Raw genomic sequence first — 18,813 nt, forward strand, 5'->3', positions numbered from 1 at the left:
AATTTCTTTATGCTTTGTGTAGACGAGAAAAAAGATGAAAGTTGACAGTGAGGGCAAAGGAGAGTACATGTGGAGAAGTGCCTGTGTTAGTGATACGAAAATGAGGAGAAAGTTTTCCTCTTAAGTGAATGCTTCTTATTACCCAGAACTGCTGCTTATAAGTGTTCTAAGCTTCTTGACCTGAGATTCTCATGTAGAAACTTCGATTGTTTCTAACTAACATGTTTTGGTTTCCTGGCAGCCTATGACCTTCTACTTTGGCTTTAAGAACGTGGAACTATTGTTTTCTGGTTTGGTGATCAATACGGCTGGAGGTGAGTAAGCCATCAGGTGCTGTTTGAAGGTGACACTCACATGAGAGACAGTGACAAAGAATCTGGAAACCCAGCGCCTCTTCCTGCCAGAGTTACTGAGTCGTGAGGGTTGCAATTGTAACCGTCTGGTTTCCTATTTCCTACCTGGAAGATAAGGATACACAATGACTATTTAGGTCCTACTGTAAACCTCTCTTAAATAACATGTGTATGTTTTAGAGTTTCTGAAACATAACTTAGATACAGGTCAGAGTCTTTTGCAGACCACTGTCTTTCACCCTTTTCCAGAGTGTTTCCTTGTTTGATTGGTCTTGGACGGAAGACTATGGTCAGGTTCGAATGGCGTAAGAAGCATTTTATATATACATACCACAAAATAACCCTAGCTTCAAAACTATTAATCGTGTACAGTCCTTCCATTTTACAGAAAAATTAAGCTTCAAATAGTGAAATGATTAGCCCTAAATAAATTAGTATGTCCGAACTAGGACAGGGACCTAAGGCTTCTGACCTAATCCAGTGCTCTTTCTCCTTTACTGAACTGGTCTACAGCATTCATGACTCTTGACCCATCTTAAGGTCAGTCCTAGTTTGGGGGCAGTTAACCATCCATTTTTTTTGGAGTCTATAATGTTGAGTTAGTGTGCCTTAAATTCAAACTGTATAAGTTCAGTGGTCAGGTGGACCACTTTAGGTATAAGATAAGTCTTTGGACCCACAAAATCGGATTGTTTTGGGAAGAAGGGAAGCATTTAATTCAGGTAGTATGTTGAATCAGTTTTGAATACATTCATATTGTTACCAACAATTCACAGTGTGAAAGACGTAGGATTGAAATGCCCATTCAAGAAATAGAGTCAGCACTCTTCTGAGGGGCAGGCAGGGCACACAGTGCAGCATGTGGGATCCCCAGTCAAGGCTGGAGCCTGTGCCCCTGCGCTGGGAGGTCAGAGTCCTAACAATAAGCGTATTCTACATCGTATGTCTATGTGAAACTAGTTTAATCACGTCAAGCAGCCAGACCAAAGGTTATTGTTGTTCCAATTATTTTTTTATTATGTTAATCAGAAAATGAGTATATTCTTTAGTAGAGACTGTAGTTTTCACTAAGACCATCTTAATCCTTCTCTTCCATCCATGGGAGTGAAGAGGTAACAATATAACAGATTCTGGAATTGACAGTAGAGAGTAGCAGTTTTTTGGAATTCCCTGGCAGTCCAGTGATTAGGACATGGCACTTTGACTGCCCAGGGCCTGGGTTCAGTCCCTGGTCAGGGAACTAAGATTCTGCAAGCTGAGTGGCAAGGCCCATTCCCACCCACCCCCACCCCCCCACCCCCCAAAAAAAATAAGAAAAAAAGAGGAGCAGTTTTTCTGCGTTTTCTTTCTCACTTGGAGAGCACACCAGCTAAGCATTTTGTATGTTTGACATTACTGCCATCTTTTCCTTTCCTACTTAGAAATGGCTGGAGCTTTTGTGGCAGTGTTTTTACTAGCCATGTTCTATGAAGGACTCAAGATAGCCCGAGAGGGCCTCCTGCGCAAGTCCCAAGTCAGCATCCGGTACAATTCCATGCCCGTCCCAGGACCAAATGGAACTATCCTTATGGAGACACACAAAACTGTCGGGTAAGGAGATTGAACAGATCCAGGTGGAAGTTCTGGAGAGCTGAACTAGGCAAATAGCAAAGTTGCTATTTTATTAGCAACAGCCCTTTTCTTGAGTTAATGATTCTATGTCACCTTGATCAGCACTCTTTGGAGGCTTAGGGTTGTGAGTCATTAGGCCCAAAGAGGAATGATATTAACTCTTCTTAGAGTTCATTCTGAATTCTAAGCACTGGTCACTTTGGAAGAAGGAAAAGAATCCATATTTTAACATATTAGTCAAATAATAAGAAACAAGTTAAAAGAAAGAAGTTTCAGGTCAGGGTACAGAAGAATGGCAGAACCCTTTCTATAGAAAGTTGTACCTGCCCAGCTCTGGTCTCATTTTGTTATGACACTGTGCAAAAGTCTGTATTTCACTTAAAGTATTTGGATGACTTGGTTTTCCCCACAGATTGGCAAGTGCTTTTTAAAATTCAGTTATAATAGAAACGTAGATCTTAAAGCTAAATTGGAATTCAAGGAATCCTATAGACCAATGTCTTACTCTCAAGGAAGCACAATATTATTTATTCCAATAGTACCCATGATTGAGGGCCAACCAGATTGTGACTCATCTAAGGTGACAGAACCAGTGAGTGACAGAGGAGACAAACAGCCAGGTCCCCTGACCCCTAATTAAGGACTGTCTACTACACCCCCACCGTCAATTCTGTTTCCAAGTTTTTACGAGTATGAGCTTTGTGAAGGTGGAAGGCCTGAAAATGTTCGCAGAAATAAGTGTGGAAGGGTGTGGGTCATCCCTTTCAGGTTCCACGGGGGAGGTGAGTCACCCTCCAGCCTCCCTCTGCCCTCCTCCTGAAGAGCTTGACTCCTGCTGCCATAGAACCATATCTGGCTGATGTCTTTTAACCTCATAGCCCTATCATTTTTACATTCCAAGGACCAATTAACAAAACTTTCGTAGACACAGGTACTCTGGAGTTGCCAGGGTGACTGAGAGGGCAGCTGAGGCTGAGCTCAGGACTACAACTGTTCCCTTTCTTGTGCCTGAAGCACGTGCCGAGCTGCCTGAGCACTCCTGGGGCCCTAACTCTGGTGTCCCTGTTTGCTTTCCAGGCAGCAAATGCTGAGCTTCCCGCATCTCCTGCAAACAGTGCTGCACATCATCCAAGTGGTCATCAGCTACTTCCTCATGCTCATCTTCATGACCTACAACGGGTACCTCTGCATTGCTGTAGCAGCCGGGGCGGGCACAGGGTACTTCCTCTTCAGCTGGAAGAAGGCGGTGGTAGTGGATATCACAGAGCATTGCCATTAACGTCAAAGTCCATGGTGTGGCCTTATCGATTGCAGTGGAAAGCAGTTCAAGACTGGAAGACAGGGTTCCACCTTCTCTTATCTCCTTATGACACACATACACCTGCTTAACAGGTTTAGCTTACAGTCTCTGAGCTAAAGTGGTAACTTCCTTCCCCCCACACTTCTTTCCCTAGTGAGCTGAGTTTCCCATTTCTCTTGAGAAGCCACTCAGGAGAAGTCCTCTCCTCCTTCATTATCTTAGATCCGAGTTATATGTTCTTATCTAATCTGGGTAGCTTTCTGTTCAATGGCTGCATTGCCTGCTTCCTTTTTTTTTTAGTCTTGTGTTCTTTTTTTTCTTTTAAACAGACAGTTTGTGAATTTGATGGGTATTTCCTGGGTTGGTGATGAAAATGGGTTAACTTTAGCCAAGATTGATGGCAGGCAAGGGAAAGTCTTGCCCAGCTAAACCCAGAACCCAAACATGTTTTAGTCTTTGGACTCAATGATTGGAAGATAGGTTATGCTTCCCTAGATGTGACGTGTTGCACTGAAATGTTTGTAGGGGGCAGAGATGGTCTGAGACTGTGTCAATACAGGCCCAGAACTTGCAGGGCAGTGCATTCCTGGGTGGCTGACAATCAACCTATGTTCCCACTCAACATTTTAATTAGAATGAGCTTGTTAATCAAGAAAAAAAGGTGACAATCAATTTGAGAAAATAGATATTTTAAAATGAAACCATTGACATTTTTACTTTCACTTGGTACCTTAGTATGTCACAGCTGAATGAAGCAAGCGTTTAAACATTTTCTTCTGTTATTGTTTTCATGTGTCTGCCTCTAACCAGTGATTTTCAAACTTTAGCATGCATCAGAAAATCACATAGCGAGCTTGTTAAAAACCCAGTTGTTGGGCCTCGACCCAGAGCTCCTACATTGGTATTTTTAACAAATTCCCAAGTGATGCTCCTGCTGATGATCAGGGGACCATACTTTGAGCATCTCTGCTTTAAACTAAGGGAGTATCACCTGGTGGGTGAGCTACCTGGGACTGGGCATGGGAATTTGATTTGCTATTAGTAGGTGGTGTGTCTGGGCTTAACCCATGTACTAAATGCTGCTGGTCAATACTTAATCATTCCATAAACATTTATTCAGCTCCAGCTGTGTCTGTGTGCCCAGGCCCACATGCACGGAAGGGCTGGAGCCAAAGTAACTTTTCTTAGCATGTATGAAATCACTAGTCCTTATTTTTAAAGATCTGTAATTTCTTGGAAGTAGTCTGAAGGTTGAGAAAGACCTTTGATGTGCAATGTAAATCAGCCAGTCTTGGGTTAGAAGGGCAAAAGCCCAGTCATCTCTTTGAGAGGCTTAGGGTGTGGTTGGCTGATGGGCAGATTTTCCTCAGCCCCTACATCCAAAGGCATACCAGGCAGATCCTCATTCTCTGCATGACCATCTTTGTTACTCGGGGTGGGGAGAGCTTAATTAGATCACAAGTGGCCAAAAATTACTTTTCTCAGTGAAGAATGGTCTTGGATTTTTATTCTTGTTAATCTACACTGCAGTCTTGTTCCCAGTCCAACCTACCTCTGTATAGTGACTTTTTTGTGCTGGTCTATTAAATCCTGCCCTCCTTGGTGCTAGACTCCTTTTGTGCCTCAGGGCAGGTGAGAGAAAACACAGCTATCCTGTTGGCCTCTGTTGTGGTTTTGAAGTTTGTACTTTCTCTGTTGATGCCAGTTAAATATTGGAGGGCAAGAAATGTGTACTTGCATGGCTTTGAACCAAGAGAGGGTTATAAGTTTACCTGATCGAGGTTAAAACCTTGAACCAACACTTATAACTTTATGTTTTTCTCTCATTCCAACCCCTTGTAGTGCTGATACTTAGTATAAGCAAAGGGAATGACAGGTACTGATAAAAATCCAACATTAAGGTACAAATAGCCTGTATTGTCTCAGAAGCCAATGAATAATAAAACCCTGAGAAATAAAATAAGAATCAATGTTTAGTAGTAACCCTGGTACTCTCTAGACATCTTGTCATGATCTGCTATGAAATAACCTTATCAGGTTATTTTCAAGGTATGAAAAATCAAGGCCAGTTAAGACAAAATGCTGTGAATTTCAAACTCTCAGAGAGAAGCAATTTGGGATACGTCTTTGGGTATTCAAGATAGTCTCATGAAAAACCTGAATTCTGTGATCTTGAGCTAGGTTGCCAAAGGAAGAAATTAGTGAAGGGAAAAAAGTAAACCTTAAATTCTGTCTTTCTTGAGCTCTTGGACTGTGTTAATATTGATAATCTTGTTGATTTTCATATCTATACCCCTGTTCATTTAGAATTTTAGTGCCTGACTTCTTTGTTCCTTTTGGATGCCAATTGCTCGTTTCCTCCTGTTCACAAGTGGAAGCTGTATCACATGTCTTTGGCCCCTTACTGTCTTTCAGTCTTTTATCCCATATATCTAGTCTAGTAATCTCCCTAACCCTCCCAATGCACTGGACAATGCTGTGCAGTGGGTTTGGATATTGATAGCAACTGGAAGCTGTAAAACTTGTTTGAGACCCTAAGCACACTTTGAGGAGCAATTGTCCTGTTGGAATTTCTATGAGGCTGGGTAAAGGGCTACCTGGTACTATCCATTAAGTTACAAAATCTTAGGTACCGTCTCCAACCTATGCCAGAGGAACACTCAGCCCCTCACTGCCCACAGACAGAGTCCTCTGTCCACCAGGGAATCAGAGACTAAAGTTTCTTCACTACTTCTTTGGTAGGGTTGTCTGGAATTCCCTTTTAGGCTGTGGGGCACTGGTTTGGGGTTCCCTGTAGAAGCTGGAAGGGGAGGTGGTAGGGAGTATACTTTATGTCATTTACTGTTGGTCCTGCCCTCTCCAGCTGCTTCCTTGAGAAGATACATCTAAAGATATAAAGTCTGCATTTGATATAATGCCTTAATCACTGGGTCTACAATTAATGTTGACTGTTTTAGATTGTAAGCTCCTGGAGGGCAGTATTGCTGTCGTAGGAATATTTTAACACTGTCATGTGCAAAAGAACAAATAAATATTTTGATTTTGTGATTCTATGTATGTCTTCCACCCAGAGTGATATCAGAGTCAGTGGTCTCTTCATTGTCTGCATGGACTCATTATCATCAGTTTTTAGGATGTCCGTCTTTCAGGTGGCGTGATCCAGTTATATTTTCATCTCACTGCCCTCCTCCTTTACTTAAAACGACAGGCTTTGTACGCGCCAGAAGAGTTCACATGACCTTTTGCACAGGAGACGGTCTTCATGAAGATGCAATATCTCAGTACACTGAAGATTTTATCATATCGTAATCGCTTCCCTGTGTTTGTGCTGACAGAACATCCTCCTGAGTGTGGCTCTTAGGAGGGAAGAAGAAACTCAGAAGGCTCAGTGTTTTTGTGCTTCTGTGCCCACTCATGCTGGGAAGCCACAGTGACTGGTTGAGGCAGGCTTGGATGATTTTTTTCTCTCTCTCTTTGATCCTGGCCTTTGTAGCATTCAAAATAATTGAACTCCGTTTCCCTATCTGGAGCCACTGTTGCTGTGTTTTAAGATAAAAGAATGGAAAATCCCAGATAAAAGTGGAAGAATAAAACTATTGTCAGAATAGTAGGGAAGACGTGACTACATATCTTCTTCTCTTCCTGCCTCCCACAGTGTGATTACCCAGACGTAAACTACCCCAGAAAGGCTGGGTAAAATCCTGCTAGTGGGTCTCTACAGAACTGCTGACTCCAGAGGTTCTTTTCTACTATAGTTGGCAGTTCCCAGTAGTTGAATTAAACAGTGAAAACAACAGGACATAATTCTAGTCTCTGAGCTTCCTCTCAGATTGACTCATTAGGAAAACTCTCAGGCAGTTTGGGAAAGAAGGAAAACTGGGATGGTTGGAGTGCTAATACTCCACTGCCTATCCTCTCAAACAAGTTACAAAGCCATTCTATAAAGATTCTGGAAATCCACAGCTTGATCAGGTTTATACAAAATCGTGAGATTCTAATCTCCATGAGGGCAGGGATCTCGATTTGTTCACTGCTGTTACTAAGTGCCTAGAATGGTACCTGGCACATAGGAGACACTCAAGAAATACTTGTCAAATAAATGAACTAAGTGAAAATCAGTTACAGGGATCAACTGGATGTGTCCTGTGTTTGCTGTGTAGTTGCTAAGTTGTATCCAACTCTTTGCAACCCCATGGACTGTATCCCACCAGGCTCCTCTGTCCATGGGATTTCCCAGGCAAGAATACTTGGGTAGGTTGCCATTCTTCAGGGGACCTTACTGACCCAGGCATCAAACTCTCGTCTCTTGCAATGGCAGGAGGATTCTTTTTACCACTGAGCCACCTGGGAAAGCCCATTCTGTGCATAGGGTCTTTTAATAAAGTTGAGAAGAATGATGTAGCAATTTAATGGTGCTATTATATTTCATTAAGGATGTCACACAGTTTCCCAAAAATATATTTATTTTTAAAAACAAAAATCAAGTCAAATTTTCCAGAGACAAACCAGAGTTTGAATTTCAGCTTTCAGAGTGAAAGTTAAGCATCCGTAATCATGCAGAAGTATTTCTCTGCAGGAGGTAAAACATTCTGTCTGATTCATTCTCTAAATCTTGTCTGTGTTTCTGCCATCATTGTACTCCATTCCAGGGCTCTGGCACGCAAGATAATCCACTTCTAAAACTCAAAATTTCCAAATTGAGATGAACGATTGTTGGGCTTTGGTTGGGGTTTATAACCAATTCGATCATTAATCATTTGTTCCCGGCTCTTGGGATCACTGCTGAGTCCAATGGCACCTTCTCCATCACTGCCTCCTACAATGTCCACATCTTCCTTTTGTTTCTTACGGGTCTGAAAGTTTAGATGTTTTAGTGTTAAGGCAATCAATATTCTATTCATTAACAAACATTTATTTAGCACCTACCATATATTAGGCATTAGCGTAAAGGATACGGTTTGGGATTACACAACAATAAGCTGAAATCCTAGGTTTAGATGGTTAGGGGTCCAAGAGGATATAAGAGGATGCAGTGATAAAAAATGAAAGCCCTACCTTCCAGGATGTCACAGTCTAAAAGGGAAATAGACCATTAAAATAGAAGATGAATCAGGGCTATGACAGGGCAAAGTCCACACAATAGATGGAAATTAAAGTGACTGGTAAAACAATAACCACCAGAAATTAACAGATGACACCATGAGATTAAATGTAACACAAGAATAGAAAGTTTTGTGCTATCTTATCATGAGGTTTGTCTGACTTGGGGAATTCATTTTTGTTTTCAGATAAAAGGTTTGGCTCCAGCCACAAGTTACTACAGAATTCACAGTCAATGTCTCAGTTTGATCACTTTCAAAGAGAGAAACTAACATCCCACAACTACCCTACCTGAGAGTTCCTTATTAGAAGAATGGCTCCACTACACCAATCCCAATCCCTGGAATCACTGCTATTCTTCACCACTTACTGCAATTCTTCACCACTGCTGATCTGGGAGCCTTTAAATGCCAGCATCAAAGTATATAGTGCATCAGTGAGGTATTACTTTATATATATACATACACACACACACACACACACATATATATATATATATATAAACATAATGACCTCCTGAGTTACTCTCTAGGTTATACTACCTAACATAACATTAGAAAAGCTCTCCCTAAACACCTTTGTGAAGATAAGTTCTAAAAGGCACAGGATGATATATCATTTTATAAGCTGTGAGAAACTCAGAATATCCAAGTAAAATGAAATCATTTAAAAGGCTTCCAACTGTGAACAACTGCTGACTGTTTCAAAATCCAGAATCAGCAAAATGTAGTTAAACTAATTTTAGTAACAAAATACCAGTTTTCTGTTCCATTTTAGCATAGGACAAAAACTATTCCTCCCTCCAAAGTTGCTCTAAAAAACAAGTGAAACCCTCTAAATAACTGTCTGTAGTAAAAAGATGAAAAACAACAACAAAAATATCAAGGCATAAATTTATATCTAGGAATAAATTTGACCAAGGAGGTAAAAAGACCTGTACACTTAAAAATGAGACATTGTTGAAAGAAACTGAAGACACAAAGAAATGAAAAGGTATTCTATGCTCATGGATAGGACAGTTAAAATGTCTATATTTCCTAAAGCAATCTACAGATTCAATGCAATCCCCATCAAAATCCCAGCAACATTTTTCACAGAAATAAAACAAAAATTCCTAAAATTTGTATAGGACCACAGAAGACCCCGAGGAGCCAAAGCAATCTTGAAAAAAAAGAACAAGGCTGGAGGTATCACATTCCCTGATTTCAAATTATACTACAAAGCCACAGTAATCAAAACAGCATGGTATTGGCAGAAAAAGAGACACAGGTCAATGGAACAGAACTAAGAGCCCAGAAATAAACCTGCACATATACAGATAATTGACTTACAACAAAGTAGCAAAGAACATACAATGGAGAAAGGACAGTCTCTTAAATAAATGCTGTTGAGAAAATTGAACAGCCAATGCAAGAGAATGAAGCTAGACCACTATTTTGCACCATACACAAAAATTAACTCCAAATGGATTAAAGACTTTATTATAAGACCTCCTGAAACAATAAAACTCTCCTAGAAGAAAACATAGGTGGTATGCTATTTGTATTAGTCTTATCAGTCTTTCTGAGTATTGTTTCCTCAGGCAAGGGAAACAAAAGAAACAAATGGGACTATATCAAACTAAAAATCTTAGGCACAGCAAAAGAAACCATCGACAAAATGAGAAGACATGATACTAAATGGGAGAAAATAGCTGCAAATAATTTATCTGATAAGGGATTAATACCCCAGATATATAAAACTCTCATACAACTCAACAACAAAAAAACAGAGGACCCAAGAATCTGAATAGACATTTTTCCAAAGAAGACAGACGGATGACCAAGAGGTATAATAAAAGATATTCAACATCACTAATTACTAGAGAAATGCAAATCAAAACAACAATGTGATATCATCTCATGCTCATTAGAATGGCCATTATCAAAAAGACAAGAAATAACAGGTGTTAGAGAGGACGTGGAGAAAAGGAAACCACACATTCTGAGAATGTAAACTGGTACAGCCACTAAGGAAAACAGAAAGGAGATTTCTCAAAAAGTTAAGAGTAGAACTACCATATGATCCAGCAATTCCACTCCTGGGTATATATCCAAACAAAATGAAAACACTATTTCAAAAAGATGAGTTCACCACCATATCATCACAGTATCATTCACAATAGCCAACATATGGAAATAACCTCAGTGCCTCATGACAGATGAATGGATAACGCAGATGTGGTGTATCTATATCTATATCTATATAGATATACCATACAATACTACTCAGTCATAAGAATTAACTCAATTTAAAAAAAAAAAAGTAACTCAATGGGGAGCTGACTCTGCAAGGTCAAATTTCAGTATGAGACTAACACTTTATAAGACTTTTTACAACTGAAGTTTAAACCATAAGGGACATTTCAGGGGAAGAGCACAGAGTGTTTATTGACACTGAAATTAAAGATAACTCATCAGGAGAAGATAAAGTGGAGAGATGACCAAGGACCAGATCAAAAGGGCCTTTTATGTCATCCTAAGGAATTTGTACTTTATTCCAAAAGCCAGAAAAGAATTTAAGTCTTACTGATTGACATCTAATACCGTACGGTAAGGCTATGCTTAAAAAATACATATTGAACTCCTACTAGATGCTGGGAACTCAACAGTGGAGAAGACAGGCATGATTTTTACAATCAGCATTCCTAATGTAAATGATTTTACAATAAACAAATCATTGTAAATTATAATAAGTGCTATGAAATAAAAGATTACAGTGTTCTGAGAGACCCTAATGAGATGGAGAGAGCACGGGTAGGAATGAAAACACCGAAGCTGGGCAGGGTCAGAAGAGGCCTCTCAGACTGAGGAGGTCACATTCAAACTGAGACATCAAGAAAGAGGAAAGACTCCAGGCAGAGGAAAATAACATGTGCAAAGGCCACGAGTTATAAACAGTTTGGCATGTTCAAGGACAAAGGAAAACGAATGTGCCTAGGGTACAGAGGGCAAGGCAAGAGTGGCAGAAGATGAAACCTGAGAGGGGCCAGAACATACAAAAACTTTGAGGCATGACAAGGAACTGAGGCTTTATTCCAGGTTCAGGAAACCACTGAGGATTTTTAAGCATGAGAATAACATGAGCTGAAATTTTTTAAAGATCACTCTATATAGATACCTAATGGAGAAAGGAATGAAGACACAATAATGGACGTGGAGAGAGAACTTGGATGCTACTCAAATTGTGCAGTGAGATAATGGTTATTGGAATAGGGTTCTAACGGTGGAGATAAAAAAGGTATGGGTAGATACTAGAAATATTCTGGAGGCAGAACCAAAGGATTTATGGAAAAATTGAATATAAAAGGTGAGGGAGAGGGAGAACTTAAGATTGACTCTCAGGATTATGGTGTGAGCAACTATATAGATACTGACATAGTAGAGTATACTGAGGTGAACATGGTTCGAGGAAGAAATCAAGAGTTTTTTGTTTTAACATATTAAGTTTAGTATGCTGAATAATGACCTCCAAAGCTATCAGGCCCTAATCTCTGGATCCTGTAATTATTGCCTTGTATGTGAAAATGGTCTTTGTAGATGTGATTCAATTAAGGATGTTGCAATGGGGACATTTCCCTGGAATATGTGGGTGGGCCCTTAATGCCAATGCATGTATCTTGTAAGAGAGGGCAGAGGGAGACTTGACAGGCAGAGAAGACAATGTGATTACAGACAGAGACACCGGACTGATGTGGCCACAAGTCAAGGAATGCCAGCAGCCACCAGAAGCTGCAACAGTCAAGGAACAGAACTGTCCCCTACGGTCGCTGGAGGGAGCACAGTCCTGCTGACATCTTGATTTTGGATCAGTGATACTGGTTTCAGATTGCTTGCCTGCAGAACTGTGAAAGCCTAAATTTCTGTTGTTTGAAACCACCAAGTTTGTGGAAATTCATTACAGCAGACACAGGAAGCTAATACATTATGTTTAAGATGCCTGTAAAGCATCCAAATAGAGATTTCAAACAAGCTGTTGGTATGAGAATCTGGAGTTCAAAAGTTAAGGGTTACTGTTTTAAATATTCCTAAGGGTTTGAAAGTTGTACTCACCTCCAGGTCCTTTCGAATGCTCTCAAACTCCTCAATATCATCAAGTTTCAGCTCTAGACGGGTTGGTTTTCGTCGCAGCATAATGAAATCAATACTAAAGGGCAGATGCAGTACACTATTAGCTGTTAAAAATGGTAGAAAGGAGAAAAAAATTGTAAGGCATAAATCTTAGCTACAAACATAAGATCAGTTTGTAAGCATGCACACTAAAACAAATGGTGATACAAAAGACTCATCTGGAATCACACACTGGCTTCTAAGTCCTTAGGGATATAATTATCATGTTTTTATTACATGATGCAGATCCACAACTCTGTAATTCCAAAAATCTCTTTCTTCCAGAATTTAAAATAGCAAGCTGCCTATAAAAGAGGATTCTAGGCATCAATCACTTTAATCTCATGTCCATTCCCAGATAATTATTCTAGCTAAGAGAATAAAGCTAAAATATCACAATTTTAATTCAGTATAGTTAGTAGGAGAATATACAAGCCAATAGATTTGACCAACACTATGTAGGAATTGTGAGAGACTTATGATCACTCCTGAATGCTAAAATTAGTTTGTGAAATCGTATGAAAACTCCTTCTAACTCACCAGTTCACAGGGTTATCCTAAAGGTCTAAATAGGTCCTCAATGGATAGGTCGTTCATTCAACCAACACTTCCTGTGCTCCAGCTACTGAGTTAAAAGGCATAGTCACAGTCTGTGGGGAAAACAAACATAAAGAGAAAACCTCAGTATACTGTAGTAAGAACTTTGATGAGGGTAATGTAATGACATCACAAAGGCACCCAATCCAGTGGGGTGAACAGGGATGTGGAGGAGATGATGTCTAAGTTGATTTTTGAAGGACAAGCAGAAAACTGGGATTAAAGGCATCCCAGGCAGAGAGAATAAGTATACACAGAGGCTCAAGAGAACACTCTGGAATCTGAAAGGTAATGCTTATGCTAAAAAAGAAAAAAAAAGCTTTTTTTTTTCTTTTAGAAGAAAATAAAACTCCTCAATTGAGTTTAAAACCTGTTGATGGCATCATCTTTATATCCTCACCGTATCCAGTAGAGATCATCTATAATAACCGTTAGTAAATGCTTTGTTGAATAGACTGAGAGATCCAAACCAAAAAAAAAGGGAAATGAACTTTTCTTGAGCACTGTGCTACACTCTTCTTTTTACATTCTCAGGTTTACTCTAACACAGAAATACCATGATGCTGGCAAAATTACCCCTATTTAGATAAAGCTAGCTCAGATAAAGTCTTAGCTGCTCAGTTTGATTAATAAATGTCAGCCTCCTGGGAAATTCCCTGACAGTCCAGCGGTTAGGACTCTGTGTCCACTGCAGTGGGCACCGGTTTGATCCCTGGTTGGGGAACTAAGATCCACATGCCTCGAGAAGGGGGGAAAAAAAAAAAGTCACCCTCCTATAAAAATTGTACACAGGCCACAGGGAGAGGATTACATGAGAAGCATGTAAGTGAAAGCTCCTTTAAAGTATGCATAGGCCCCTCTCGCCTTCTCTGATGGCCCACACTATGTGGAGTGTGTTTCTCTTTAAATAAATCCACTTCTTACCAAGCAAAAAACAAACAAAAACCAAAAATATATGTATAGATATAAATTGTTAATACATGTATCTAGGATATAGACAGGACTTTGGAATACACAAAGGAAGAAATGTCTCCTCCTCCCACGAAGGTTGGGACAGACACAAGTAATGTTATCAATACAAAACACTGGCACATCACATTTCAAATTGCTTTGTACTAAATCAGATATTATCTTGATTCCAATGTAGAAAAAAAGTAGAGGAGGCCAAAGTTCCAAGGGTGGAGAATGTTTAAAAAAAGAACTGAGACACATTTTAACCTTTCTGCAAACTATAAAAAGCTCACCACTAGGGAGAAGTATAGAGTAACAGATAAAAGTGCCTGCTCTGGAGATGAGCGTGGCCTTGCCCACCAGAACAAGACCCAGTTTGCCCCACAGCCAGTTCCTCGCATCAGGAAGCCTGCACAAGCCTTTTATCCTCTTCCATCAGAGGGCAGAAAGAATGAAAACCATAATCACAGGAAACTAACCAAACTGACCGCATGGACCACAACCTTGCCTAACTCAATGACTCTATGAGCCATGTGGTGTAGGGCCACCCAAGATGGACGGGCCATGGTGGAGAGTTCTGACAAAACATGGTCGACTGGAGAAGGGAACGGCAAGCCACTTCAGCACTATTGCCTTGAGAACCCCATGAACAGTATGAAAAGGCAAAAAGATACAACACTGAAAGATGAACCGCCCAGGTTGGTAGGTGTCCAATTGCTACTGGAGAAGAGCAGAGAAACAGCTCCAGAAGGAATGAAGAGGCTGACCCAAAGCAGAAATAACACGCAGTTGTGGATGTGTCTGGTGGTGAAATTAAAGTTTGATGCTGTAAAGAAGAGTATTGCATAGGAACCTGGAATGTTAGGTCCATCAGTCAGTTCAGTTCAGTTGCTCAGTCATGTCTGACTCTGTGACCCCATGGACGTCAGCACGCCAGCCTTCCATCCATCACCAACTCCCACAGCTTGCTCAAACTCATGTTCATTGAGTCAGTGATGCCATCCAACCATCTTATCCTCTGTCATCCCCTTCTCCTGCTGCCTTCAATCTTTCCCAGCATCAGAGTCTTTTCTAAGGAGTCAGTTCTTCGCATCAGTGCTCAAAGTACTGGAGCATCAGCCCTTCCAATGAATATTCAAGACTGATTTCCTTTAGGATTGACTGGTTTGCTCTCCTTGAAGTCCAGGGTCCATGAATCAAGGTAAATTGGAAGTGGTCCAACAGGACATGGCAAGAGTGAGCATAGACATTTTAGGAATCAGTGAACTGAAATGGACTGGAACAGGCGAATTTAACTCAGATGACCACTGTATCTATTACTATGGGCAAAAATCCCTTAGAAGAAGAAAATGGAGTAGCCCTCACAGTCAACAAGAGTCCAAAATGCAGTACTTGGGTGCAATTGCAAAAATGACAAAATGATCTCTGTTCGTTTCCAAGGTGAACCATTCAATATCACAATAATCCAGATCCATGTCCCAACCACTAATGCTGAAGAAGCTGAAGCTTAATGGTTCTATGAAGACCTACATGACCTTCTAGAACTAACATGCCTTGGATCACAGAAAAAACTAGAGAATTCCAGAAAAACATATACTTCTGCTTCATTGACTACACTAAAGCCTTTGACTGTGTAGATGATAACAAACTGTGGAAAATTCTGAAAGAGATGGGAATACCACACCACCTTACCTCCTCCTGAAAAACCCGTATGCAGGTTAAGAAGCAACAGTTAGAACTGGACATGGAACAACGGACTGGTTCAAAACTGGGAAAGGAGTACGTCAAGGCTGTATATTGTCACCCTGCTTATTTAACTTCTATGCAGAGTACATCATGAGAAATGCCAGGCTAGATGAAGCACAAGCTGGAATCAAGACTGCCGGAGAAATATCAATAACCTAAGATATGCAGATGACACTTATGGCAGAAAGTGAAGAGGAATTAAAGAGTCTCTTAATGAAGGTGATAGAGGAGAGTGAAAAGCTGGCTTAAAACTCAACATTCAAAAAGTTAAGATCATGGCATCTGGCCCCATCATTTCATGGCAAATAGATGGGGAAACAATGGAAACAGTGACAGACTATTTCCTTGGGCTCCAAAATCACTGTGGATGGTGACTGCAGCCAGAAATTAAGACACTTGCTCCTTAGAAGAAAAGCAATGACAAACTTAGATAGCATATTAAAAAGCACACACATTACTTTGCCTACAAAAGTTCATATAGCCAAAGTTAGTTTTTCCAGTAGACATATACGATGTGGGAGCTGGACAATAAAAAAGGCTGATCGCTAAAGAATTGATGCCTTCAAACTGTGGTGCTGGAGAAGACTCTTGAGAGCCCCCTGGACAGCAAGGAGATCAAACCAGTCAATCCTAGAGGAAATCAACCCTGAGTATTCATTGTAAGGACTGATGCTGAAGCTGAAGTTTCAATACTTTGGCCACCTGATGCAAAGAGCCAACTCATTAGAAAAGACCCTGATGCTGGGAAAGATTGAAGGCAGGAGAAGGGGATGACAGAGGATGACATGATTGGATGGCTTCACCAATTCAATGCACAGGAGTTTGACCAAACTCCAGGAGATGGTCAAGGACAGGGAAGCCTGGCATGCTACTGTCCATAGGCTCGCAAAGAGCCTGACATGACTGAGCAACTGAACAACAATTGGAGGCAGAGATTCTAATTCCATCCCCACTGATTTTGGATAACTGGCTTCACCTTTTACTAGATCTTGGTTTCCTGGTCTGTATCTGTTGTTATATGGATTAAATGTTGCATTGCAGTGTAAATTCCTGTAACAAAACCTGGCGTTTAGCAAACGCTCAATCAGTTCAGTTCAGTTCAGTTGCTCAGTTGTGTCCAACTCTTTGTGACCCCATGGACTGCAACATGCCAGGCTTCCCTGTCCATCATCAACTTCTGGAGCTTATTTAAACTCATGTCCATTGAGTCAGTGATGCCATCCAACCATCTCATCCTCTGTCATCCCCTTTTCCTCCTGCCTTCAATCTTTCCCAGCATCAGGGTCTTTTCAGGTGAGTCAGTTCTTCACATCAGGTGGCCAAAGTATTGGAGTTTCAGCTTCGGCATCAGTCCTTCAATGAATATTCAGGACTGATTTCCTTTAGGATGGACTGGCTGGATCTCCTTGCTCTCCAAGGGACTCTCAAGAGTCTTCTCCAACACTGCAGTTCAAAAGCATCAATTCTTCAGCGCTCAGCTTTCTTTATAGTCCAACTGTCACATCCATACATGACTACTGGAAAAACCAAAGTTTTGACTAGATGGACCTTTGTTGGCAAAGTAACGTCTCTGCTTTTTGATATGCTGTCTAGGTTTGTCATTGCTTTTCTTCTAAGGAGCAAGTGTCTTTTAATTTCATGGCTGTAGTCATCATCTGCAGTGATTTTGGAGCCCAGAAAAATAAAGTCTGTCACTCCATTGTTTCCCCTTCTATGTGCCATGAAGTGATGGGGCCAGATACCGTGATCTTAGTTTTCTGAATGTGGAGTTCTAAGCCAACTTCTTCACTCTCCTCTTTCACTTTCATCTTTAAGGCTCTTTAAGTCTTCTTCGCTTTCTGCCATAAAGGTGGTGTCATCTGCATATCTGAGGTTATTGATATTTCTCCCGGCAATCTTGATTCCAACTTGTGCTTCATACAGCCTGGCATTTTGCATGATGTACTCTGCATATAAGTTAAATAAGCAGAGTGGCAATATACAGCCTTTACTACTCCTTTCCCGATTTGGAACCAGTCTGTTGTTCTATGTCCAGTTCTAACTATTGTTTCTTGACTTGCATACAGATTTCTCAGGAGGCAGGTCAGGTGGTCTAGTATTCCCATCTCTTCCAGAATTTTTCACAGTAAATAGCCATTATTATCGTAAAGAGGCCTAGGGGAGGGGAGGGGGCTCTTTCCAGCTCTGGAAACACCAATATTTTGTGCATCTCCACCGCCTACAAGGAGAAGGAATTGGCAACCCACTCCGGTACTCTTGCCTGGAAAATCCCATGGACAGAGAAGCCTGGGAGGCTATAGTCCATGGGGTCGCAAAGAGTTGGACACGACTGAGCGACTTCACTTTCACTTTCACCCCCTACAAGGGGGCAAAAATCTTGTCTTGTCCACCTCTGATGCCCCAGCACCCAGGGCAGCAGGGTTGTGCCAAGTTGTTTGCTTGCAGTTTACCTGACGCCTCACATTCATCATCTCACTCAGAATAAGACAGAAAGACCTGCTGAAGACAGCAAAAGCGGGGCGTGGCTCCTCCGCCTGGTCTTTATTTCACTTCGGCGCTAGAGGGCTCTTTGAACTTATTGTTTCACCACTGCCCAAATCCACCGAAAACCCACCCAGCTCAGAAGAAACTGCCAAGAGAACTTCCTGACAGCGGAGAACAGCACTCCTGCTGCAGCTCCTGGGCTGCACTAGAGGGTCCAGGGCGAGAGTTTCCATGGCAACATGGCCCTTGGCGCCAGGAGGACTTAGAGCCCCTGGCCGTGCCGGGAGCCGACAGCAGGCCCCGGAATCCCTCGATTCGCTCCCTGAGTTCAGTTCGCAGCCGCGCGATTCCCCGCACCTACCTCTTTTCAGGCCTGTTCAGTCCCTTTCCGGAACCTCGGCGCCCACCCCGAATCATCCGCTAAGCCAACTGGACTACACTTCCCACACTGCCTCTGAGTCTCTCTCTTCGCAGAACCTTGTCCTCCGCGTGCTTTTCTCGGAGGCTCTGCAGATCATATCTC

The 18,813-nt window shown here is 41.3% G+C and overlaps 2 protein-coding genes across 7 annotated transcripts in view; one reads left to right on the forward strand and one right to left on the reverse strand.

Moving 5' to 3' along the window:
- Positions 1-8,571, forward strand: part of SLC31A1 (solute carrier family 31 member 1) — a 36,556-nt gene extending 27,985 nt beyond the window's left edge. For 3 of the 5 annotated variants that reach the window (XM_055579374.1, XM_055579375.1, XM_055579376.1), the window contains 3 exons: positions 242-314; positions 1,775-1,943; positions 3,042-6,317. In XM_055579374.1, the coding sequence (XP_055435349.1) occupies positions 242-314; positions 1,775-1,943; positions 3,042-3,243 (444 nt within the window). In that variant the 3' untranslated portion in view covers positions 3,244-6,317. Of the gene's footprint in view, positions 1-241; positions 315-1,774; positions 1,944-3,041; positions 6,318-6,472; positions 7,353-8,552 lie in introns of those variants that run through there. The other 2 variants (XM_055579378.1, XM_055579377.1) reach the window with 2 other exon arrangements.
- CDC26 (cell division cycle 26) lies at positions 7,710-18,793 on the reverse strand. 2 transcript variants are annotated; one of them, XM_055579380.1, is made up of 4 exons: positions 18,652-18,793; positions 13,053-13,162; positions 12,456-12,549; positions 7,710-8,117 (listed from the first exon to the last, which is right to left on the reverse strand). In XM_055579380.1, exons 3-4 carry the CDS (start codon positions 12,534-12,536, stop codon positions 7,941-7,943), a joined length of 258 nt encoding a protein of 85 aa, XP_055435355.1. In that variant the 5' UTR covers positions 12,537-12,549; positions 13,053-13,162; positions 18,652-18,793; the 3' UTR covers positions 7,710-7,940. The 2 variants fall into 2 exon arrangements, with proteins under 2 accessions (XP_055435355.1, XP_055435354.1); XM_055579379.1 differs by having other exon boundaries at positions 12,456-12,577.
- Positions 18,794-18,813: the final 20 nt, after the last annotated feature.

The sequence above is a fragment of the Bubalus kerabau genome, chromosome 4 (assembly GCF_029407905.1).
Source record: "Bubalus kerabau isolate K-KA32 ecotype Philippines breed swamp buffalo chromosome 4, PCC_UOA_SB_1v2, whole genome shotgun sequence".
In the NCBI taxonomy this organism is placed as follows: Eukaryota; Metazoa; Chordata; class Mammalia; order Artiodactyla; family Bovidae; genus Bubalus; species Bubalus kerabau.